Source organism: Ranitomeya variabilis, chromosome 4 (assembly GCF_051348905.1).
Source record: "Ranitomeya variabilis isolate aRanVar5 chromosome 4, aRanVar5.hap1, whole genome shotgun sequence".
NCBI lineage: Eukaryota > Metazoa > Chordata > Amphibia > Anura > Dendrobatidae > Ranitomeya > Ranitomeya variabilis.
In genome coordinates, this window is record NC_135235.1 from 506259606 (window position 1) to 506285932 (window position 26327).

General features: G+C 44.2%; 1 protein-coding gene across 1 annotated transcript in view; it reads right to left on the bottom strand.

Moving 5' to 3' along the window:
• Window positions 1-10821: 10821 nt before the first annotated feature.
• Window positions 10822-26327, bottom strand: part of DHX8 (DEAH-box helicase 8) — a 53950-nt gene continuing 38444 nt past the window's right edge. Inside the window, exons 13-24 of the mRNA XM_077252081.1 lie at window positions 22301-22482; window positions 19320-19514; window positions 18926-19111; window positions 18001-18211; window positions 17499-17680; window positions 15907-16047; window positions 15432-15587; window positions 13094-13231; window positions 12882-13010; window positions 12514-12710; window positions 12210-12389; window positions 10822-11190 (exon numbers count right to left, since the gene is read on the bottom strand). Of these exons, the coding sequence (XP_077108196.1) occupies window positions 10971-11190; window positions 12210-12389; window positions 12514-12710; window positions 12882-13010; window positions 13094-13231; window positions 15432-15587; window positions 15907-16047; window positions 17499-17680; window positions 18001-18211; window positions 18926-19111; window positions 19320-19514; window positions 22301-22482 (2117 nt within the window). The 3' untranslated portion in view covers window positions 10822-10970. The remainder of the gene's footprint in view (window positions 11191-12209; window positions 12390-12513; window positions 12711-12881; window positions 13011-13093; window positions 13232-15431; window positions 15588-15906; window positions 16048-17498; window positions 17681-18000; window positions 18212-18925; window positions 19112-19319; window positions 19515-22300; window positions 22483-26327) is intronic.

A 26327-nucleotide genomic window follows, 5' to 3' on the forward strand; every position in this document is an offset into this window, starting at 1 on the left:
CTCACTTATTATGTATAACACCATCCTTACATAGTTTACTCTTTTATCATGTTTAACACCCTCCCTTATTACATACCATCCTCTCTAGTTATATATGGTGCCATACCTTACTCCCATACTACCTCTTCATCTCACCCCCTCTCTGTTGGTGTCCCTCAAGGCTCTGTCCTAGGACCCTTACTCTTCTCAATCTATACACTCGGCCTGGGACAACTCATAAGGTCCTATGGCTTCCAGTACCATCTATATGCCGATGACACTCAGATCTACCTCTCTGGCCCAGATGTCACCTCTCTGATCTCCAGAATCCCAGGGTGTCTATCAGCCATATCCTCCTTCTTCTCCTCTCGCTTCCTCAAGCTCAATGTGGACATATCTGAACTAATTATCTTTCCTCCATCTCGCATATCTTCCCTACCTGATCTATCTATCAAAATAAATGAAATCACACTTTCCCCTGTGCCCAAAATCCGCTGCCTCGGAGTAACCCTGGACTCTGCCCCGTCCTTCAAACCACAACCAAGCTCTCGCCACCTCCTGTCGCCTCCAGCTCAAAAATATTTTCAAAATCCGTCCTTTCCTCAACCCTCACTCTACCAAAATGCTTGTGCATGCCCTAATCATCTCCCGCCTCGACTACTGAAACATCCTCCCCTGTGGCCTACCTTCTAACACTCTCGCACCCCTCCAGTTCATCCTTAACTCTGCTGCCTGACTAATTAATCTCTCTCCTCGCTACACTCCTGCTTCCCCTCTTTGCAAATCCCTTCACTGGCTCCCAATTTCCCAGCGTATCCAGTTTAAACTACTAACACTGACCTACAAAGCCATCCATAACCTTTCTCCTCCGTATATTTCCAAACTAATCTCTCAATATCTTCCCTCACATAATCTCCGGTCCTCCTAAGACCTCCTTCTCTCCTCCACGCTTATTCACTCCTCACCCAATCGCCCGAATATCCCCCATCCTCTGGAATTCTGTACCCCAACACATCCGGTTATCCACCACATTTGGATCCTTCAAAAGAAACCTGAAAACCCATCTCTTCAAAGAAGCTTACAGCCTGTAATGACCACACGGCCACCTCAACACCATCGGAGCTACTGCAACCCTCAACCTACTGTCTCCTTCCCCATAATTCTGTAGAATGTAAGCCCGCAAGGGCAGGGTCCTCTTCCCTCTGTATCAGTCTGTCATTGTTAGTTTTGTTTACTGTAAGTGATATTTGTATTTTGATGTAACTCCTTCTCATGTACAGCACCATGGAATTAATGGTGCTATATAAATAAATAATAAAAAGTATCTGTTTAAAAGATTTTATTCTAATTACATCATAGCACTATAAATAAATCAGGCCCGCTGAGGAAGCCCAAGTGAAACGCGCATTGGGGCTGTGTGGTCTGGAGTCACGCAGGGATTTACCTGGGTAAGGAGCATTCCTGCAGCACTTTGCTGTGTCACACATTTGTAGGGAGAAGACCCAGATCAGGCGTACCTACTCCGTGACAGATCCGGAACTGTCCAGGCTGACACCCAGGTTGCATGGGGGAAAACATATGGCCCCGGACTGACCATAAAAGTTAAAAGAGCTGCAGCATGCGGGAAAGCAGTCAGTCAGAGCGGGGACGCACAGCGCGCAGGAGGGCAGTGTCAGGGCTCTTACTATTGAACCTCCAGACAAAACAGACCACAGTCAGACGGGTCTGCGAGCCGTGACCAGACACAGCCAACAAGGACGTATCCGATCCCCTCTTACAGCATAAACCATGAATGACCAGCCCCGTAGTCAGGGCGTAGATGCGCGCACTTATCTCCAGGGAAGTCAGGACACCCACCGTGAGATCTTTCCCGTTACACCTTCTTTCAACCAGTTAATGCCTCTGCACTCTGACAAGACAAAGTACTGTGTTTCTTCCTGCTCACCGCTTCTGGACCCGCCGAACGCAGACCAGACCACAAGGATTCACCACTGCTGCCAGGATCCAGGGCCCCATCTTCTCCAGCACTACACCGGGCCCCCCCTCATGTGCCAGGGCCTTGGCGCCAATGTACATCGCTTGGAAACTGCGTTCTAATGTCGCCGGACTGATACGTTTTTTCATACTTGAACTATCATATCCCCTACACCTGATTACCCTGAGTTCCAAACCCTTTATTCGTTTATGCTGTTTCTTATATTTTCTCTTTGCGAGGAGTATATCTGTTAAAGTAAACCCCACGTTAACCCTTGCTCTGCCTCCGACCCGTTACTGCATCTTGCAACCTGCTCACATATTCATTAGAGGTTTACACTGGTCTCTTCTTGGGTAGTTGGTTGATACTTATCTCTAAATATAACCTTACATGCAGTTATATTTATTATCACTAGGGATTGCTGTATCTTTACCCACTGGGATTTTAAATCCCTTTGCTTTAACTTAGGAATGTGATTCCCTAATCCTTACACTTTATCGTGCTGACCCCAGACCTACTCTATCTAAGCCCTTCATTCAAGGTTCTTTTGTCTTTGTGACTTCTACCTTTGCCGATTTATTTGTGATGTATTATGATGTAATTATAATAAAATATTTCTATACATCTTTTAAATAGATTCTTTTTCTCCTTGTCCTCCTGGTTTTGCATATATGTCTAGGAGTATTTCTGTTGTCCTTGACAACCCATTATGTGGCCTCTAGTCACCTTTGTGTGGTATGTTTTGCTCTGATATACTTGTTCACATTACAGAAGATTGTATCAATCAGAGAGAGTGATATGACCTCAAGCAAAGCTGGATGGGCTTTCCCATAATGAGCTAGCAATCACATAGTGGAGTACTGGAAATCATGAGGGACATTCATAGCCTGCATCACAGCAGGAGCAGGGAATGTAGCAACCATTTTGTGGTAAATCTGGATAGTGAGAGGATGTCAGAGGTCACAGCTCAGCCATAAACATGGGGGGAGAAAAAGTCACAAAACCTTGAATAAACTGTATCAATAATGTGTGACAGCACAACCCTGAAGAGTGGTTACCATTAGTGATGAGCGAGTATACTTGTTACTCGAGATTTCCCGAGCACGCTCGGGTGTCCTCCGAGTATTTTTTAGTGCTCGGAGATTTAGTTTTCCTTGCAGCAGCTGAATGATTTACATCTGTTAGCCAGCATTAGTACATGTGGGGATTCCCTAGCAACCAGGCAACCCCCACATATACTTATGCTGGCTAGTAGCTGTAAATCATTCAGCTGCGGCGATGAAAACGAAATCTCCGAGCACTTACAAATATTCGGTGGTCACCCGAGCGTGCTCAGGAAATCTCGAGTAACGAGTACACTCGCTCATCACTAGCTACCATCCATTTATCCAGTCATATAGGTTGATGTCACTTTGACACTATCAAGTATGTGTCTGTGTTAAAGAGAATTTGTCAGCACATAATGACTATTCAAACCAAGTACTGGTGCTCGGTGTACCCTTGGTGTGGCCAAACATTTAAGTTCACCTTCCCACCTACTTGTTTTCCATCTATCTCTGCCCATCTATGACTCTATAAAGCCAAAGCTGTCAAAGATAATAAGAAACAAAGAGGAAATATGAAGGAACGTGCACTGAACTGTTTGGCCACACCAAGGAGCCCCAATCACCTGTACTTGGTTTTAACAGTCATTCAGTTCTAACAGACTCCTTCCTTAAAGAGCATGAAAGGGGCTGGATAAAGTCCTTGGAGATCTCAAGAGTGTAATACATGCTATTTTAGGACAATGTTAGGCTTTGCAGACCTGTCAATTCTCTGTAAATCAAATTTTTGGGAAAAATTCAGCAAAGCAGGGGTATCCAAATTTCTAAAGATTCGCTTATCACTAAGGCTATGTCCACATTGCGTTAGGGCAATCCATTTAACGGATCCCTTTGTAAGCAGCACTAACGCAATGTAACGGACATGTTAACGCACCCATAGACTTCCATTAATGTAATCCTAACGCATGTCAAAATCAGCATGCGTTTGCAATGGTCCGTTAGTTCGTGACGCACCTTCCAACGCGAACTACCATGTTTTCGGGTCCAGTAGGGCGAATGCAGTGAAAGGAAGCGTTCGTTCTGCCATAGAATTCTACTGCAGACGCAAATGATCTAACGCAGCCACATGCGTTAACGATATGTTAACACGATGGCAAAAATACACCACAAAAATACAATTTTGGGCTCATTTTTAGTGCATCCGTTTAACGGATCTGTTAAACAGACTGCCCTAATGCAACGTGGACCTAGCCTAACAGTTACCCTTGGATATAATGATTAATGCAAAACTTTTCTCTGAAATATTTAAACAATCTCATTCAAAATCTCGAGGCTGGTTATAGAAAATCAATATTCATTAACTAAAATTATATGGTGGAAATATGGAAAGACAAGTGTGACCTGCAGTTCAGGAAAACAGAGTTTTGTGCTGATCACTGGCTGCACACTACTCCTCTCTAGGGATGAAGATCACTTGGGAACCCGATTATAAACAGTCACTCAATACCATATCTCACCCTGGACTCCTACCATTGCTGACCTCTGAGGTTTCCCAGAGAAAGGCTATCAAGGTCAAGTCATCCATCATCTAGCCATAGAGGGAAGGTCATCTCTGTTCCTTATCAGTAATTATTATAGGACCTCTAAAACCTAGAGTTGTGGGAAAACCATGACGTGAATATAATCCTATATATAAAAAGTAATTTTCAGCTACCGAAGGTTAAATTAACGCGATGCCTACTGCCCAGTCATTTACCAATTACATATGGTTCAGGTGCTTCACAGTCTAGGTCTATAAACAGGATTTATTAAAAGCCCAAGTACTACAAAAAGTAAAATACATTGGATTTAGATGGGGTATCTTTTTAACTAAAATGTATATTTATGGTTAAAAATAATTTTTGTAATTAGGTTTTATACTTTCATTTTGCCCAAGGTTGGACAACCTCTTTAATTAGTTACAATCTCCAAAATTATTAACTAAGCATCCAGACCTGTCTAAATGCACTGGGGAAGGTTATGGCATTCAGAAAAAAAAGGGGAAATGTTCCAGCTTCTGGTAAAATATTGGAGATCAGTCCATCTTTAATTTAAAGTCAAAATTATGAAAGTACGGGAGACAGTCTCCCCTTTATTCAATTATTTTTGTGACCAAATCTCTGCATTTTATTCTTTGCTTTTTCTTTTTATTGTCCAATCAAGAGGCTGCAAAAAACAAAACTCAAATGCATGAAAATTCATTAAAACCGCAAGAAATGCAAAAGGCTCCAAAAGAAGTCCAGTTGTTTTCTGGGCATCTTTTGAGCTCTCCCATTGATTTGCATTATAAAGTACAAAGCCTCTTCTGAGCGGAAAACAACTTAAGACTGGACATGTCATTTCTTTCAATTATTGCCATTTTTAGAAACGTATAACTGTTAAAAAGACGCTCCAGAAACTGAACAAACGCATTACTCTAGAACAGTGATGGCGAACCTTTCAGAGACAGAGTGCCCAAACTGCAATACAAAATCCACTTATTTAACGCAAAGTGCCAACAGAAAGAACAGGATTTCCTCTCTACAGACTGTCCGAGGATGCCAACGTTTTACATGTTGCCGAAAGTGCACAAATCCCTAGAGAACCACCCGGGTTCATTTGTCAGGGATTCGGCACATCCTATTCAACAGCTCAAAGATCTTACCATGTTGGATGAACAGGGTGGGCCATTTATATGGATTTACCTAAATATAATGGGAATGGTTGGTGATATCAACTTCCTGTTTGTGGAACATTAGTATATGGGAGCGGGAAAATGTTTCAAGATGGGTGGTGACCATGGCGGCCATTTTGAAGTCAGCCATTTTGGATCCAACTTTATTTTTTACAATGGGAAAAGGGTCATATGACACATCAAACTTATTGAGAATTTTGCAACAACAATGATGTGTTTGGTTTTAACGTAACTTTATTATTTTATGAGTTATTTACAAGTTTATCCACTTACAAAATGTGTTCACTCTTGACACACTGATAGCAACACCGCAGAAGAAATTCTAGCACAGGCTTCCAGTATCCGATGTTACAGATGCTGCACATCTCGTATTTTCATGGTCATCACCCATCTTGAAAAGTTTTCCCCCTCCCATATACTAATGTGCCACAAACAGGAAGTTGATATCACAAACCATTCCCATTATTATTACTGCTCAAAATATATATACATACACGGTGTGCAGAATTATTAGGCAAGTTGTATTTTGATCACATGATACTTTCTACACATGTCCTACTCCAAGCTGTTCAGGCTTGAGAGCCAACTACCAATTAAGTAAATCAGGTGATGTGCATCTCTGTAAAGAGGAGGGGTGTTGTCTAATGACATCAAAACCCAATATAAGGTGTGCTTAATTATTAGGCACCTTCCTTTCCTTTGGCAAAATGGGTCAGAAGAGAGATTTGACGGGCTCTGAAAAGTCCAAAATTGTGAGATGTCTTGCAGAGGGATGCAGCAGTCTTGCATTTGCTAAACTTTTGAAACGTGATCACCGAACAATCAACCGTTTCATGGCAAATACCCAGCAGGGTAGCAAGAAGCGTGTTACCTGGTGAAGATAAACAAGTGAGAAGGGAATATATTTGGTTTTTATTAAGCTGCCTAATAATTCTGCACAGTAATAGTTACCTGCACAAACAGATATCCTCCTAAGATAGCCAAATCTAAAAAACCCCACTCCAACTTCCAAAAATATTAAGCTTTGATATTTATGAGTCTTTTGGGTTGATTGAGAACATAGTTGCTGAGGAAGACACCGTTTAGTATCGATACGCGTGGGGTACCTGCTCCCCTGGCTGCACATAGCACTTTATTTATGGAGGCTAACATGGCTGCCGAGCGCCTTCGGAGCTCACATGAGCTGGAGCCACATTGGGTAATTGCTGATATTTTAAACATAGCATTTCTTTTGGCTATCGCCCATGTTATCTGCATTGTGCACTAACTATCATTTATCTCCGATCGCTTCTTAAGGTACCTTCACACGAAGCGACGCTGCAGCGATAGCGACAACGATGCCGATCGCTGCAGCGTCGCTGTTTGATCGCTGGAGAGCTGTCACACAGACCGCTCTCCAGCGACCAACGATGCCGAGGTCCCCGGGTAACCAGGGTAAACATCGGGTTGCTAAGCGCAGGGCCGCGCTTAGTAACCCGATGTTTACCCTGGTTACCAGCGTAAAAGTAAAAAAAACAAACAGTACATGCTCACCTGCACGTCCCCCAGCGTCTGCTTCCTGACACTGACTGAGCTCCGGCCCTAACAGCACAGCGGTGACGTCACCGCTGTGCTTTCACTTTCACTTTAGGGCCGGCGCTCAGTAAGTGTCAGGAAGCAGACGCTGGAGGACGAGCAGGTGAGCATGTACTGTTTGTTTTTTTTTTACTTTTACGCTGGTAACCAGGGTAAACATCGGGTTACTAAGCGCGGCCCTGCGCTTGGTAACCCGATGTTTACCCTGGTTACCAGTGTAAAACATCGCTGGTATCGTTGCTTTTGCTTTCAAACACAACGATACACAGCGATCGGACGACCAAATAAAGTTCTGGACTTTATTCAGCGACCAGCGACATCACAGCAGGATCCTGATCGCTGCTGCGTGTCAAACGAAACGATATCGCTAGCCAGGACGCTGCAACGTCACGGATCGCTAGCGATGTTGTTTCGTGTGAAGGTACCTTTACTCACTAGGTATAGCTGGCAGCACACCATCAATTGATTTGTTCTTTTCAATGTGAAAGGACGTTGAGTATTTACTTTCATTGGTTAAGCCTGGGAAGGGGCCATGGATATTTTACCCCTCCCAGACTAATATAATCAACCCTCAGCCGACCCAGAAATTCTGGTGCTTAGCCTCTGTTCTTCCAACTTGTCCTGGTACATTGGAAAGTGGAGTCATGGTTTTGGGGTTGATGTCAGTTGTTTTATGGTCGCTGACATCAAGCCCAGATGTTCTTAATGGAGAGGCATCTATCAGACACCCCCATTACTAACATAGTAATCAAGAGTAAGAAAGACACACACAGAAAAAAGACCTTTATTTGAACCAAACAAATCCCCTTTTTCTTTTATTAACATAAAAATCAAAGTAATCCTTACCTGTCCGCCAATAATCTATAATGATGATGTCCCACGACGAGTCCCAACTCTGCTACATCTGGTTGCATTCATGAGTGGTGACCTTAGTAATATGACCGCTCAGCCCAGCAGCTAGATTACACTGAGTTGAGTGAGAACGTGGCTGAGTGTGACCGGTGGTGACCTTATTAAGGTTACTGCCGGTCACATGTAGCCGCGTTCTCACACTAAGCTCAATGTGATCTGGTTGCCGGGCTGAGTGGTCACATTGCTGATGTCACCACTCAGCAATGCAATCACATGTAGCAGAGTTAGGGCTCGCCGTGGGACATCAACATTATGAATTAACGGAAGATAGGCGAGGATTACTTTGATTTTTATGTTAATAAATGGGAAAGAGAAGGTAATTGTGTTTTATTCCATTTAAAATGAATTTGTGTCTCTTACTGTTTACTTACTGGGTTAGTAATTGGGGTGTCATATAAACGCCTCTCCATTACTAACCCGTGGGTTTGAGGTCAGCTGACATTACAAAGCTGACATCAACCTCAAAATATTTCCCAGGTTGCAAACACACAAGGGCAAGCAGGAAAAGCTGGGCAAAGCACCAAAACTGGCGAATCTAATGGATGCCATTATTTGACATGGTTGTGATGAGGCCAGAAGTGCCCACACAGGAAAAGCGTGCTGATTTGCTTTCAGCAAGCTTTATTTGGGTTTACTCCAGAAAACTTACACGGACTTCTGGGAGAAGTCAGTGTTCCAGGTCCATGCACAGACACTAGGTGTCAGGTATGGACCCCGAACTGTACCGTTCGGGTTTGCCCATCTCTAGTCAGTACGTAAACAGCTGAGCCGAAAATTATCTAATGCAGCAAGTACAAAGTCACCAAATGTTTTACTGAAACTGACAAATATAAAATAAACACAGCTTGCGCAGATACATTATGTTATAAGATGTAAAAGCATAGAACAAAAAAAAATAAATTTCCCATAGGGAGAAGTACTGCAAATACCTGATCTTAGTGCAGTAGCATCAGGTAGAAATCATGGTAATTTATACTTAAAAGGGAATGTCTGCTACTAATGGCCCCAGTAAGGTGAAGAATTAAAAAAAAAAAAATTTAGATATAGATTATATATTCCATTTAGAGAAAATGCTAATGCTGCAGCGTTAACGCTACGCCTAAGCCGGATGTTGGAGCCAGCAGACAGGCAAGGAATGGAGCCCTGAGTAAAAAGGAGGACACCGTTGCGGGCCCATCAATATTATTTTTTATTATTTTCACCTCCCTGGACCCATTAATAAGGGCCTCTCCACAACTAGACATCTGCCTTGTGTAATTATGTCCCATCATTGAATGCCAAACTGCTTGTTGTTAATCCATTTTCTTTTTTAGGTGACCAGTAAAAATCATTGTTGGCAGCTCGCTCATATGATAACCGAATGCTGATCTCAGCTGTATCTGAGCATCAGACAACTAAAAAAGTACAAACTAAATGTGGTACATTAAGTATAAGGCAGGCAGCTATGTCCTTATACAGGACCCCGGCACATGTGATCACAGATTATCCAGACATGGCTACCGTGGCCTTATTAGACATTTATAGTACCATTTTATACTAGAAACATAAATGCACATTCAGTTTGGCTGAGCGTGCATGTGTTCTCTGCAGGAAGATTGAAGAAAATTACTGCCAGATACCTATGGGAATGTGGAAATCCAACTACTTGTTAGATTCTTCTCTCCCGTAACCTCATCCGCTGGGAGACTGTAGGTATCGGACTACAGACATCTGAGGTGTATGGCCAGGTTAAGATATTGTAGTTTTGGATGAATTGGGTCATGGCAACAGTTTTCCATCATCTTCACTGTGGCCAATATGTATACCAGATAAAAATGACTCCTTTAGTGCAGAAACAGCGCCACTCTTGGCCATGGGTTGTGTTTGGTATTGCAGCTTTCATTCATGGAAATTACAATGTGCTGCAATAACCGACAGCACATGGAGACGAATGAAGCAGCTTTCACTAAATGAATAAAACCAAGCAATGACTGAACCACAGTGTACTAACAGATGTGGGGGAAATGGAGATTGTTATTTGTCACTAGCCCAATCACAGCGTAACTATCTTCCTACGTAATACACTTAGAAGCTGTCATCAGGGTTATACATATTACACGAATAGCGCCTTAACGGGGCTGGTATAATGATTTACTACATATTTTCAGTGAAGAAATCCATAGCCCCCCTTTTTTTTTTTTTTTTTATAAAGTCATCATTACAAGTTGTGGTCCTGGTGCATCGGGGGCAGGACCGTCAGTAGGGTCTTCGGCTCTGTCTTGGCCCCGCTGCCATCTTCTTCCTTATTTAAATCCTGCACCTGCGCCGTCCTAGCCACAGGTGGCGCTGGCATATATTAAACTCTTGACGGACTTCAATCAAAATTCCGGCACTGAATTTAAATAAGGAAGAAGATAGACAGCAGAGGGGCCAGGGCAGAGCCAAAGACCTTCTCCAGTCACGCCCCGATGCACAGAGACCAAAACTTCTGATTTCATAAAAACCAGGCTATGGATTTCTTCACTGAAAGTATGTATTAAATCAGAATACCAGCACCATTATAGCAATGACTTTAGATTACTATGTATAACCCCGGCGACAGCTTCTCTTTAAAGCAGATCACTAAAGTTGAACGATGTGAAATGAACATTTAAAAAATATATTTTATACAGAGTCAAACACAAAGTCTGCTATAAAAATTAGAAGCCACCACTGTTCTACAGAGTCCGTCATATGCTTGTAGGCTGCAAAGTTGCTTTAAGGTCCTGGACAGTTTCTACAGCTTGCAGCCAAATCACCGTCGTCTGAAGGCTCGGGAGATTCTCCAGGCGTTGGGCTCCTCATAGCGGTTATAGAGGGGCTCCAGGCGCTGCTGCTTCTTCTGCTTGCTCAGCTTGGTTGGATCAGAGACTTTGAAAAAGGCAGGAGCAAATTCTACAAGCCACCGAGGGTCAATGGTAGTCACTTCTCGCATATATTCCTTGGTGGTTAAGACTAATTCATGGTACACAACCCTGGAGAGAGCAAAATAAAGATTTATTGGGTACATGGGCATTTGAGATTTCAACATTTTTTATTTTTAATGAATTTCAGAGATTGTCTGTGTGCTTTGTTATTTCTGTAAAGCCCCTATATCATAACTTTACCGTCCACACAGCTGTATTAGGAGAGATATAGATAGATATATACATATATGTGTGTCTCTCGCTCTCTCTGTGTGTGTGTGTATATATGTAGACAGATATAGATGTGTGCATGTATATATATATATATATATATATATATATATATATATATATATATATATATATATATACACACACACACACACACACACACGCAATATACTATATATTAAAATATATTACAAAGAAAAAAAATCTGAATTTTTCTGTTTAAGAGGCTTTTTTTTTTTTACTTTGCTACAGATTGGGCTTGTGTCTTTTGTGTGATCGCATATACTTAAAAATGTCAACTTATCACTTACTATTGTATTTTTTGAGAGCGTGGCAACAGAAAAAAAAACTACGCTTTATGGCGCTTACTCTAAGAGTGAAATATTTTATACTTTGATAGAAAGGAAGTTTATGGATGCGGAAATGTTTATTTTTTTTTTAATGAAGGAAAAAGAAGGGTATGACTCAAATTTTAGCTTTTATTATATTTTAAATACTTTTAAAAACATGTGGGCTTCACACATACCAACATGGCAGGAACCCAGCTGCCATGGCAAACCATCAGCACCCCGTGATCGCACCCTTTAAAATGCTAAGAACTACTGAAGAAGGTAGATTAGGAAAATTAGAGAACAGCTAAGCTTTATTAGCTGACATTGTAATCCTCTGTACGCGGATTTCACTAGTGAGACAATCTTAGGGAATCCTTTTTTCATCAATAATTCTCATAGTAGATTATAGAAGATTTAGTAGTGACGGACACGACTGGGGAAGACAGGGAATGAACAGACCATGAAATCAAGAAGTTCGCCTTCCTTTCATGTAGACATTCAGTGCAAGGTGAAGAGGTAACTTACCATTCAGGCTGCCTGTTGAACAGGGCACTAGATGGGTGAATATAGACCACTTGTTGGTCTATGAGGGTTCGGTAACCTTCCTGGGGGTCCTTCTTTGCAGCGTTTCGGAAGAAGCCACTGCATATAGCCTTCTGCACTCTCACTGTGGCTTTTCCACAGGACACGACGTCCAGTTTATGCCTGGAAGAAGAGATTTGACACCATTGATCACACTGTAGTAGAAGCTATCTGGATAACGAAGATCCTGCCTGCTCACTAGAAACCAAATTATAGAACGTGCAGGGTACAGAATCCCCCCACTCACCTGTCCATAATGCCCAACATCTGTTTGCGGATGTCTTGTGCCCGGCGTAATGAGCGAGCCTGGATAAAGTTCTCGTAGCACCAGGGATTAGAAAACTTGTTGTTTTTCCAGGAGTTGTACACCGCCAGCAGAGTAAGATGGTCTCCTTCTGTCTGATGGAATTTGGCCTTTTTCTGGTCAGCAAGTGCTTGTTTATCCTGCAAGCAAAAAGGTTAGACATATAAAAATCCCATAAACTGTCTGAACAAAGCACGATGCTCCTAGTGATGACAGTCATTGAGTACAGGGATGAAGTATAGCTCATTAACAGCTTTCACAACTAATCAGTCCATCGTCACCTCCCCTCCACCCATGCCTGGACTACCTACCTTTGGTCTGTAAAACACATTCTGCACAGACAGCATAGACACAATGGTCAGCATCTCCTCACTGCAGCCGAGATGTACAGACATGATCAGCATCTTACACAGCATAGGTTCCAGGGGGAACTCCGCCATCTAAAGAGAGCAAGATCATCACGTAAGTACATTTACAGCTGAAAACAGAATACATGGTGAGAATTCTAATCACTAATATATACCCTTCTCCCCAGGCGTGTCAGCAAGCCTTCATCATCCAGAGCTCCAAGGGTGTACAGCTGCTCCATGGCTGTGATCAGGGTCTCCATAGGGGGCGCATCCATAAAATCGAAAGACAGCAAATCATTGATACCCATTGCCTTAATGGAAAACAAAATGCATTATTAAGTGAAGAGCTGCAATGTAGCATTGTACGCCTGGTCTGGATCATTTAGATTATTTTTTACTAACTAAAGCCAGATAGTGATGCATATTTGTTGCAAAAAAATAAAAATGTATTACAACAGATTTTTTTTTCTATACTTTATCCTGAACCATCATTGCTACACATGTTTTACTCTGACACAGTGGGAACCTTCAGAGAAAACATAACTTTAAAAAAAAGAGATCAAAGGCAACACGGCCCCGGGCCCAGGCAACACGGCCCCGGGCCCAGGCAACTGTCTCTGACTTCTAAGAAGCAAAACTTCATTTAAAACAAAAAACAGAACAAAAAAAACCCAGACCTTTAAAAAGGATATGAATATTGCTCTCAGAGCGCGTGTTTTTCCACTTAAATATACACTGCGTGCAGAATTATTAGGCAAGTTGTATTTTGATCACATGATACTTTTTATACATGTTGTCCTACTCCAAGCTGTTCAGGCTTGAGAGCCATCTACCAGTAAGTAAATCAGATGATGTGCATCTCTGTAATGAGGAGGGGTGTTGTCTAATGACATCAAAACCCTATATAAGGTGTGCGTAATTATTAGGCAACTTCCTTTCCTTTGGCAAAATGGGTCAGAAGAGAGATTTGACGGGCTCTGAAAAGTCCAAAATTGTGAGATGTCTTGCAGAGGGATGCAGCAGTCTTGAAATTACCAAACTTTTGAAGCGTGATCACCGAACAATCAAGCTTTTCATGGCAAATAGCCAACAGGGTCGCAAGAAGTGGTTGGGCAAAAAAGGCGCAAAATAACTGCCCATGAATTGAGGAAAATCAAGCGTGAAGCTGCCAAGATGCCATTTGCCGCTGGTTTTGCCATATTTCAGAACTGCAACGTTACTGGAGAAACAAAAAGAACAAGGTGTGCGATACTCAGGGACATGGCCAAGGTAAGGAAGGCTGAAAAACGACCACCTTTGAACAAGAAACATAAGATAAAAACGTGAAGACTGGGCCAAGAAATATCGTTAAGACTGACTTTTCAAAGGTTTTATGGACTGATGAAATGAGAGTGACTCTTGATGGACCAGATGGATGGGCCAGAGGCTGGATCAGTAAAGGGCAGAGAGCTCCACTCCGACTCAGACAGCAGCAAGGTGGAGGTTGGGGACTGGTATGGGCTGGTATCATCAAAGATGAACTTGTGGGACCTTTTCGGGTTGAGGATGGAGTGAAGCTCAACTCCCAGACCTACTGCCAGTTTCTGGAAGACAACTTCTTCAAGCAGTGGTACAGTAAAAAGTCGGTGTCGTTCAAGAAAAATGTGATTTTCATGCAGGACAATGCTCCATCACATGCCTCCAACTACTCCACAGCGTGGCTGGCCAGTAAAGGTCTCGAAGAAGAAAAAATAATGACATGGCCCCCTTGTTCACCTGATCTGAACCCCATAGAGAACCTGTGGTCCCTCATAAAATGTGAGATCTACAGGGAGGGAAAACAGTCCACCTCTCGGAACAGTGTCTGGGAGGCTGTGGTGGCTGCTGCACGCAATATTGGTCGTAAACAGATCAAGCAACTGACAATCTATGGATGGAAGGCTGTTGGGTGTCATCATAAAGAAAGGTGGCTATATTGGGCAAAAAATATTTTTTTGTTTTTGCATGTGAGAAATGTTGATTTCTATATTTTGTGCAGTTATATTGGTTTACCTGGTGAAAATAAACAAGTGAGATGGGAATATATTTGGGTTTTATTAAGCTGCCTAATAATTCTGCACAGTAATAGTTACCTGCACAAACAGATATCCTCCTAAGATAGCCAAATCTAAAAAAAACCCACTCCAACTTCCAAAAATATTAAGCTTTGATATTTATGAGTCTTTTGGGTAGATTGAGAACATAGTTGTTGATCAATAATAAAAATAATCCTCTAAAATACAACTTGCCTAATAATTCTGCACACAGTTAATTTTGGCCAAAACAAATCATTATAGTTCAGTAATAGACAAATAAAAGAGTTACAAAGTCCATATCAAAAGGAGTTCACTGAGGCGTTCTTAGTTAACTCATTCTACAATCACCAATAAGACGGGAAACTAACAACTTTAAAAAACAAAATACACACACGTAATGAGCCTTAATAAGGCATTAACTCCATGTACTAATAAAGCACATAGAAGTCTGCTGTACCTTGAGTGATAAGACCGTGCTGGACAAGTTGGTTCTCTGGATCTCGGGCACATTGGTAGTCAACATCTCATCACGATAAGCACGCTCGGTGTAAAGGCGGTAGCACTTGCCAGGTCCTGTCCTCCCAGCTCTGCCTGCTCGCTGTTTGGCTTGGGCCTGTAGAAGAGGAAAAGTAAGAATTGGAGCAGATAAAATCTCATCATCAAAGACCTTACACTACATGACATCTAAAACTTGAGGTCAGCTTTGGTGGGATTATTCTTACTCATGCAAGTTAACGTCTCCATATAGACATACGACCAAGTGTACAAATACACAAAGCGGTGGCATTGTAGGAAAATTAGAAGAAATTATGCAGCGAAGTTGACTACAATCAGGAATGACCTATGAATCAGCTGCAATCAGCTTTATGTAGATGGGTGAGCTCAAGTCACGTGATGACTCCCATTACTCAAGACACCCCCCAATCACTCACCTGTGAGATGGGAGTTACTACAAGTTGATCAATCCCAGTTTTAGAGTTGTAGACCTTTTGCTTTACAAATCCAGGGTCAACCACATAGTAGATGCCATCAATAGTGAGCGAGGTCTCAGCAATGTTGGTGGCAATAACAACCTGGAGACAAGAAGACATGGCACACGAGTGAGGGACAAATGGTCATCCTGGACCCAAATTAGAATTTTGCATTAGGATATGAATTAGTGCAGCATTACAATGCATGTAATAAGAGTGTGCGGCTGTCACAGCATGCTGGGGGTTATAGTTCAGCAGCTATAGAGCCAGTACACGAAGGTATGAAATGTATTCATGACAATGGCCACAGCAGCCAGTGCAGTTCATACCCACTAAAGCTCATGGCCTACATTTATAACAACTGTCCTGAGAATAGAGATTATATGCCAAAGGCTGAAAGGGACATTGCACCCAGAAATGAATGATAACGGGAAGCAGGCGACACTCTTGTCCCCATTGTTTGTCAGTCTGCATTATTTTCTATATGTAGAAATCTTGCAGGTAACACTGGGGCTGAAGAGGTAGTCCCCAAAAAAAACCAAAAATACCAGGCATACCACCTACTCGCACCCCGATGGGTCCTGCGAAGATCGCTCCTGTGATCCGTGCCAGGACCATAAGCCATGATATCCAGTTGTTTGGACGCTGACTACTGAGACCTACAAGTGCACTTGAATAAGTGATCCCACAGAACACCATACCAATTCAGAGAAAGAGACATCATCAGTTCCAGGGCCTGGCAAAGACCACTGCAGCAGAGCGTGCTAGACCCATGGTGGTGCCTGCAGGAGGCTATTCCCGATTTTGCTTCTTGTAACACTATGCATTCCACCTATTAAGCTTTTAAGATTGGACAACCCATTTATTCTCCTGCTGATTCGGTTCCACTTTCATAGGGTGACTGGCTGCAAACTTGGAGCCGAGCGGTGTGGCATATCTTGTCCTACTGCAGACAGGTAGGGAGAGGCTCCTGCTGCAGCAAGTTGCCTTACACCAAGGCACATGATCGGGATATCTTTTTATGCTTTTTCCATGTTAAACATTCCTTTAAAATGATAAGATGACATACTTATCCCTGAGATTGAATGCTTCCATATATATTAGACGAATGTGTGCCGCACACATGGATTTTGACGAGCTTGGCCGACAGTCTAATGTGTGTGGTGGGCACAGGCCGACAGATCGAGAACGAGGTCACGCATGTCTGATTTTGGACTACACATCTTATCATACTCCAAGGAGATAAGTCGCCGGCCAAAGTGTTAGCTGGTAACTTTCTCACAGAGAACACAAGAGCGCTCAGCCGAACGAGACCACCTCTGTACGGGAGAGTCGGCTGAGTTGGCTGAATGATCGCCGAAGCACTGTTCAGCCAGCAGCCATCTAATGTGTATGGTCGGATTTATAGTGACCCTTTCCATCCACAGAAATGAGAATTTATGTTTGGCTGCCCAGTTACCGGGTGAATTAGGGCGATTGTGCCAAAATTAGTCTGACAAATATTTCATTAGTTCAACAAAGAAAGTGGCACTCTGTATGTGCATCTATAATACCTTTCTGCTGCCAGGAGGAGCCGGGTCAAAAATCCTAGTCTGCATCTCACTGGGTAAGGCAGAATACACAGGCAGTATGATCAGCTCCGGGACATCAGGCCCAAGGGACTTCATTCTCTCATACAGGATTTCACAAGCTGTGTCAATTTCTTCTTGACCAGTAAGGAAAACCAGAATGTCACCTGGAATAAGCAAACAGGTTTAATATTGAAGGCACATTTACAGTGAGGAACCGCCGGGCTACGTGGCGGCTTTCAGCATCACAAACACAGCAAACATACGAAAACTAATGGCACGTAAGACTCATCATAGCCACACCACCATCTATGGCTAGGTGTTCACAAGGATTACTATGCACGAGTGATCAGACACCACAGGTAAGTAAAGAAGATAATCATTGCATTAACCACAGTTGCCAAATCCGCACAAAACAGAATAACGGATTTCTAAGAAAACGTAAAACCGCAGAAAACTAATCAATAAAACTGAATGGAGTACAAACCGGGAGGTTCTGTCAGATGGATCTGCATGACGGTGATCAAACTAGCGTCCAGGTAATCCGTCTCAGGCTCCTTAGTGTACAGGATCTCCACTGGGTATGTTCGACCAGGAATGGTAAAAATCGGAGCTTCATAAAAATACTGAGAGAACTTCACGGCATCCAGAGTGGCAGACGTCACAATCAGTTTCATATCAGCGCGCTTTTGTACTGTCTACATTGAAAATATCAAGAACATTTTAGGAATAATCAGTAACACTGTCAACAACTTCAGGTCATGTAACAGAAAGTATGTAATGCGCCACAATAACAAAGTTACTCAATCTCTCTGTCAAAATAAATCATCCACCATGGGGCCTTGTGGATTTATGGATTGGCTTTTTCAGGGATTTCTGGGAGATGCGATTGCAAAAAGGACGCACAACACTTGTTGGAACATCCATGTGCTGTTAAAGGAGCTGTCCCAAGAAAGTGATCACCTATACGAGGGTAGGAGACAAGATGCTTATTGCTGGGGTCTGACTGCTGGGCTCCCCACTGATCCAGAAAATAGAGTTCCACTTATAATGGAGAGGTGGTTCACACGTGCACGCACCACTAAATGTATTGTTTATTGGATTGGCAGAGTTTCCGGTGCACTGTACTTGGTGGTATAAATGAATGGAGTGGTGGGGGTACCAGAAATCAGCAAGCTGTCATCTAGAAACAATCCCTTTAATGTCTGGAGCATGGTCTTGGTCCTGGAGCATGAACTTTACAATAATGTGGGACTCATTGTACTTGGGACAGATCTGAAATTTAATTTTAGAGAAACAACTTCTTTTTAACTTATCCTAAATAATACTATAAAATATGAAAAACTAATACAGCAATGGAGCGTAAATACAGAGCCAAAAAGAACCCCAGAATATTTACTGTTATATCGTACCTTCTTCAGAAGCCCGAAGAGCACATCAGTGTGGATAGTCCTTTCATGAGCTTCGTCAAGCATGATGATGGCATACTGAGTCAGATCCGGATCTATCAGACACTCTCTAAGTAACATACCGTCTGTCATGTATTTAATGACCGTCTCTGGGCTAGTGCAGTCTTCAAACCGAATGGTATAGCCAACCTACAGGGACAAATACCGGTATTAACAGGATAGGCTTGTCATATAGAGTATAGAGATGTGTGGCATCAAGCTGAATACAGTGTGAAAGGAAAGAAAACAAAGGAGGAGCTGGCCTTTGCCCTTTGTTAACCATCCAATGTAGGGGTTGATTTTTAGAAGCAAAAAGTAAATAAATTGACATTTTGGGAGAAATATAGTAACAACCCACCTCTTGACCCAAGCAGCATCCATATTCTTCAGACACACGCTTTGCCACAGACATTGCAGCCACTCTTCTGGGTTGAGTGCATCCAATTTTACCCCTCGTCGTGTAACCAGCTTCAGCCAAATACTGTGTAATTTGGGTGGTCTTTCCTGAACCGGTTTCTCCAATGACAATCAAAATCTGGTTGTCGTGAACAGCCTTGTGGGAAAAAAAGTATAAAACATTTATGTTTGTATAACACTGCTGAAGGGGCTGCCTGATCAGGACATAGTGAGGACTTTTATGTATTTCTTAATAGGAGCAGCAGCTATGATAGTGAATGGAGCTGTGCTGTTCAGTTCCACTCAAAGCGTTCACTTCTGACGGCACCTGAAGAAAATAACAGTTTACTGGTGAGAGAGAAGGGGTGTCTGATCCCAAATGATCAGATATTGATGACCAATCCTAGGGATAGGTTACCAATATGCCATTAACTTATTTTTTTCTTAGGTTGTAATTCTCAGTGTTAGCCTCTTGTTGGCAGCAGTGTACACCCATAGTTTCTGTGTCCCCCAATGAAGCGTAAGTGGAACCCCTTTCATTTCATTACAACTGTATCATACACTAACGCACACAAAAACAGTCAGTGTTAGTGAATCAGCCTGTATTGCCTTTCTGATCGAGAGACAAATCCTCCGTTTTGTTAGTTACACATATTTGGAAAGAGCCTTGTAACGAGAATAAGCCCCACATTGTCAGATGGGATTTCCCTTTAGACATTCTAAGATTAGTGTTCCTATAGACAGCCTTCTATTGTCAAGAGCCAGCAACATTGTAATCCCCAGGTTTCCAATCAAATATATCATGTCATAATGAATGCCATAAGGGCATGTTGCTACGACCAGTACTAAAGGAATCATAGATGCGGAGATGACAGCAGCACACAGCTTTAGAAGGAGCAGGGAAACATTTTATATCCCCATCTGATGCTCATCCTTACAATGAAGCCCTTTAGTAATAAAATAAATAAATAAAAAACATCTGCTGCAGCTGCATGAAATCCCAACTGAAATATCAGCTTTGATCATATGAGATCAGAACCGTTCCTGATGCGCCATTTATTATCTTGGACATACAGCCTTCGCTAACCAGATAGGAATACCTTTGTCACAAGTATTTCTCTGTCAGTGAATGCAAATTTGTATGACTACACAAATCATCAAAGCTCAGCCAAGTGATTAAAAGGGGTTGTCCACTCGTGGTGCCAGGGCTGTGATGTGGTGGCACAACACGTGATGCCCCCGCCCAATCAGAGCTGGTGTCTCTCTGCCTTCGGACAAACTGAACATGAAGAGGAAATCAGATCAGCCGATTCCCGGCTCCCTCTTCATGTTCAGTTCCTACAAAGACAGGCCAGTGACGCCAGCTGTGATTGGGCGCCGGCATCACACCACCACATCACAGCCCCGGTGAGAGCGAGTGCTGACACGGCGCCGGCACGAGAGGCGGGTATAGGCTTTATTAATTTAATCAGGGCCGAACTTTTAAGGTACCGTCACACTTAGCGACGCTGCAGCGATACAGACAACGATGCCGATCGCTGCAGCGTCGCTGTTTGGTCGCTGCGGAGCTGTCACACAGACCGCTCTCCACCGACCAACGATGCCGAGGTCCCCGGGTAACCAGGGTAAACATCGGGTTGCTTTGCGCAGGGCCGCGCTTAGTAACCCGATGTTTACCCTGGTTACCAGCGTAAAATGTAAAAAAAACAAACAGTACATACTTACATTCGCGTCCCCCAGCGTCCGCTTCCCTGCACTGACTGAGCCCGGCCCTAACAGCAGAGCGGTCACGTCACCGCTGTGCTGTACTTTCACTTTCACTTTACGGCGCTCAGTCAGTGTGGGAAGCAGACGCCGGGGGACGCGAAGGTGAGTATGTACTGTTTGTTTTTTTTACATTTTACACTGGTAACCAGGGTAAACATCGGGTTACTAAGCGCGGCCCTGCGCTTAGCAACCCGATGTTTACCCTGGTTACCAGTGTAAAACATCGCTGGTATCGTTGCTTTTGGTGTCAAACACGACGATACACGCCGGTCTGACGACCAAATAAAGTTCTGAACTTTCTTCAACGACCAGCGACATCACAGCAGGATCCAGATTGCTGCTGCGTGTCACACTCAACGATATCGCTAGCCAGGACGCTGCAACGTCACGGATCGCTAGCGATATCGTTTAGTGTGATGGTACCTTTAGTTTGAGAAGTGGTTGTCCTAGCAGTCGACAACTCCTTCACAGTATGTGAGCAGTTCCCTCATTATTTTATATGGATTCCTTCTTTAGCTGTGCTACATAATCAGTTCTCCTGCTCTCACTTCCTGCTGAGCTGGGGTTTAGCCACAGCAGCCAATCTGAAGAGGCAGAGCTGCAGGGGGAGGGACATAATAGAATCATGAACCAATGATGAGACGAGACAGGGGCGTGTCTGTTACCTTAGGCCCCTGGAGACACTGCGGCTAAACTGTAGTCACAGATCAGTTTGCCTTAATGGGGCTCAGCTAAAATGCTGCCAAACACCAAGATCTGAAGAAAATAAAAAGCAAGCATCACCTCACATTACTGGCTTACAAATCATCTTTGAGCTCCTGAATAGTCACTTTTTTTTTTAAAGGGGTTGTTCACTACTGGACAACCCTAGCTTAATCAATTCAGGAACCAAAATGAAGAACAGTGTATACTCACCTCCTGCAGCGGTGTCAATGTTCGCAGAGTATGGAATGTGCTAGCCACTTGTCAGATGAAGCCTTTTCCATTTTATCATCTGCTCTTAAAGAATCTTTAGCCACTTTCAAAGAACACTAACATTATTGGAGAGGCAGAAATGCAGGAGGGGTGTATAATCAGTTTCTAATTTTAATTAGAGTCCTGGATTAATTAAGCTGGGGTTGTCCGGTAGTTGACAACTATTTTAATTTAACTTAAAGGTCAGATTTTAACCATTACCTGCACCAGCTGCTCCTTTAGCTTGTAAATCGGTAAACTCTCCCTCTGTTCAAGGATTGACATCTGTGTCTTCTTGCCGTAAGATGCCTTATTACCTCCAAAAGCATGCTTCTTCCACTCAGGAATATCATTAGGCATCATCCCGATCCCCCTCATGTTAGCAGCAATTTGTCGGCCATCAGCTATAGAACACAATAGACAAGGTACTAAGCAGTGTACAATATCAAGAGAGCATCCGACGGACAAGAACCTGCAAAGAACCAGTGCAATGACTGAGGATACAATGCATTGTACAGCATTGTCAGGCATTCCACCATGTCCACACTGCAGAATGCCAGGAACTGCTCCTCACATAACGTAGAAATGCGAAACATATCCAGTGTCTCCACTTACCCAGACATTTGCCAAAACTGGGCAGTTTGTGAACAGCATGAGATGCACCGTCCATGCTCCGTGTATCTGCACAGTGGCAGCAGCAGCTAAGAGGTGGGACTTGAAGGCTTGTGTCTTCTTTCAACCTTAAGTGAGGTTGTCCACTACTTTTACATTGATGACCGATCCTCATAATAGGTCATCAATGTCTTATCGGCTGGGGTCCGACAACCGGGCACCCCCGCTGATCAGCTGTTAGATGTGTCATTTATGGCCACCGGCAGGAAGTACTTGCTTGCCGGGCTGCTCCGTCTACCTGTAGTGTCCGACACAGGGTACTGCACATCTGCCTCCTATTGATTTCAATGGCCACTACAAGTAGATGGAGCAGCCCGGCAAATGAGTATTCCTGCCGGCAGCCACAGCTGATTAGTGGGGATGCCAGGTGTCGTAGCCCGGCCAATCAGACATTGATGACCTATCCTCAGGACAGGCCATCAATATAAAAGTAGTGGACAACCTCTTTAACACTATGAAACTATACAAGTATACAAAATGTGTGACCAAAACATGTTAAAAGGGATTTCTCACTTCTACAGTAAGGTTACCATCCTGAATAAATCAAGTGAATGATTAAAAAAAAAATGCAACATTCGAGATATGTAAAGGATGACATAACTACTCCCATTTATATTGTAGAAAACCAGCTTTCTTTGTGCACTAAGCAAAGAAACTGCAATGTCCTGCAGCAATCCCTGTAGATACTGAACTAAAGCGATTTGTGCAGTTCACCAAAATCAGAATTGTCTGGATGTTAAGGGGATCTGTCACCAGGTTTTTGCTACCCCACCTGAGAGCAGCATAATGTAGGGGCAGAGATCTCGATTCCAGCAATGTATCACTTATTGGGCTGCTTGCTGCAGTGTTCATTAAAAACAGTTGTTTTTTTTTTTTTTTATCTGCTGCAGATCTACTAGGGAGGGATTTTTGGTACTTACCGTAAAATCTCTTTCTTGGAGCCTTCATTGGGGGACACAGGACAACCATGGGTGTATGCTGCTGCTGCTAGGAGGCTGACACTATGCAAAAAAGGAAAAAAGGCGTAGCTCCTCCCCGGCAGTATACACCCACCGACAGGCACCAAGTACCTCAGTTAGTGCAAAAAGCAGTAGGAGAAGCGACAGAACTCATAACAGTAAAAGTACCAACTCAACTAGGGCCTCCAGGCCCCAAACACGGTACCAGAACAAACAAGTAGGGAGGGTGCTGTGTCCCCCAATGAAGGCTCCAAGAAATAGATTTTACGGTAAGTACCAAAAATCCCTCTTTCTTTATCGCTTCATTGGGGGACACAGGACAACCATGGGACGTCCAAAAGCAGTCCCGAAAAAGGGTGGGTAGAAAGGAAATGAGAAAAGGTCTCAGGTCGGCCGGTGTGCGACGCCGCCTGCAGTACCTTCCTACCAAGACATGCATCGGACGAGGCTTGGGTATGAACCCGATAGAACCTCGTAAACGTGTGCAAAGACGACCAGGTTGCGGCCTTGCAAACTTGTAAGGCGGAGGCCTGGTGGCGAACAGCCCAAGAAGCTCCGACAGCTCTGGTGGAGTGAGCTCGCACCCCCGGAGGAGGATGTGCCTCATGAACACGGTACAATTCTGAAATTGCCGAGCGAATCCAGCGCGAAATGGTGGATTTAGACGCTTGAAAGCCCTTCCGACAACCCTCGGAAACGACAAGGAGAGAATCGGATTGACGGAAAGGAGCGGTTCTAGAAAGATAGACCCGAATGGCCCTGACCACGTCAAGCTTGTGAAGGGACTTCTCCAAAGGATGAGCCGGAGAAGGGAAAAGTGATGGAAGGACAATGTCTTCGTTGATGTGGAAAGCCGAGACCACCTTGGGAAGGAATTCGGGAACCGGTCGAAGAACGACCTTATCCTGATGAAGAATCAGGAAGGGGGAACGGCATGACAGGGCTGCCAACTCGGAGACCCCCCTGATACATGTAATGGCAATGAGGAAGGCGACCTTCCAAGAGAGAAGGGAAAAGGGCACGTCATGAAGAGGCTCAAAGGGAGCAGCCTGAAGAGCACCAAGGACCAGGTTAAGGTCCCAAGGTTCCAAGGGAGGACGGAAAGGAGGGGCGATATGCGCAACTCCTTGTAGAAAAGTCCGAACCTGGTGAATGGAGGAAAGATCACTCTGGAAGAGGATCGACAGAGCAGACACTTGTCCCTTGAGTGTGCTGAGGGATAAACCCGAATCGAGACCAGACTGGAGGAAACCGAGAAGATCCGGAAGAGAAAAGGACATTGGAAAAACTTAATTAGTTTCACACCACCGGAAGAACGCTTTCCAGTATCTGTGGTAGATACGGGAAGAAGCCGGTTTTCTGGCTCTGATCATGGTCTGTATGACCTGGGGAGAGAGACCAGAGTTTTTTAAGACTGCGGCCTCAACGGCCATGCCATTAAACTCAGCGACTGAGAACTCTGGTGGAAGAGAGGTCCCTGCGAGAAGAGGTCTGGCCGATCCGGAAGTCTCCAAGGAGTGTCCGCGAGCATGTTTACGAGCTCGGCATACCACGGCCGCCTTGGCCAGTCCGGCGCTATCAGTATGACTGGAATCCCTTCCAACTTGATCTTCTTTACCACCCTTGGAATCAAGGGGAGGGGCGGGAACAGGTAGGGAAACAAACTGGGACCATGGAATTACCAGAGCTTCGTGGCCGACGGCAAGAGGATCCGGGGACCTGGCGACAAACTGAGGGACCTTGTGGTTCATCCGGGACGCCATAAGATCGACGTCTGGCGTACCCCAGTGGAGGCAAATTTGATTGAAGACTGCGGGGTGGAGAGACCACTCGCCCGCTGCCAGGTCCTGGCGACTGAGAAAGTCGGCTGCCCAGTTTTCGACCCCGGGGATATGAACGGCTGATATGGCCGGAACGTGGCGTTCCGCCCACCGAAGAATCTTTGCCACTTCTGCCATTACTTGGCCGCTGCGAGTCCCGCCCTGGTGATTTAAGTACGCCATGGCCGTGGCGTTGTCTGACTGGATGCGGACGGGAAGATTCGACAGAAGAGACTGCCAGCGGATTAACGCAAGGAAGATTGCCCTGATCTCCAGAAGGTTGATGGGAAGGAGAGCTTCCTGGGTGGTCCAACGGCTCTGAGCCGTGTGTTGTCGGAAGACTGCTCCCCACCCGAGAAGGCTGGCATCAGTGGTGATGACCTGCCACTGAAGGGGAAGAAATGATCTTCCTCTCAGGAGAGAGGAGGACAGCGTCCACCAGGTTAGGGGCTTACGGACCTGGAGAGGAAGGTGGACGGGACGGTCCAGGGAGTCCAAGGACCTGTTCCAGGTGGATAGGAGGAATAGTTGGAGGGGGCGGGTGTGGAACTGGGCGAAAGGAACAGCCTCCATGGAGGCCACCATCTTTCCCAGGACGCCCATGCAGAAACGAAGTGACTGAGGATCTGGGCGTTTGAGAAGGCGGACCGCCTTGAGGAGTACTGAGAACTTGTCCTCTGGGAGGAAGACCCGAGCTAAGTTCGTGTCGAACAACATGCCCAGGAAGGACAGTCGTTGGGACGGAATCAGAGAGGACTTGGTCCTGTTGATAATCCAGCCGAGACGGGTCAGTGTGTC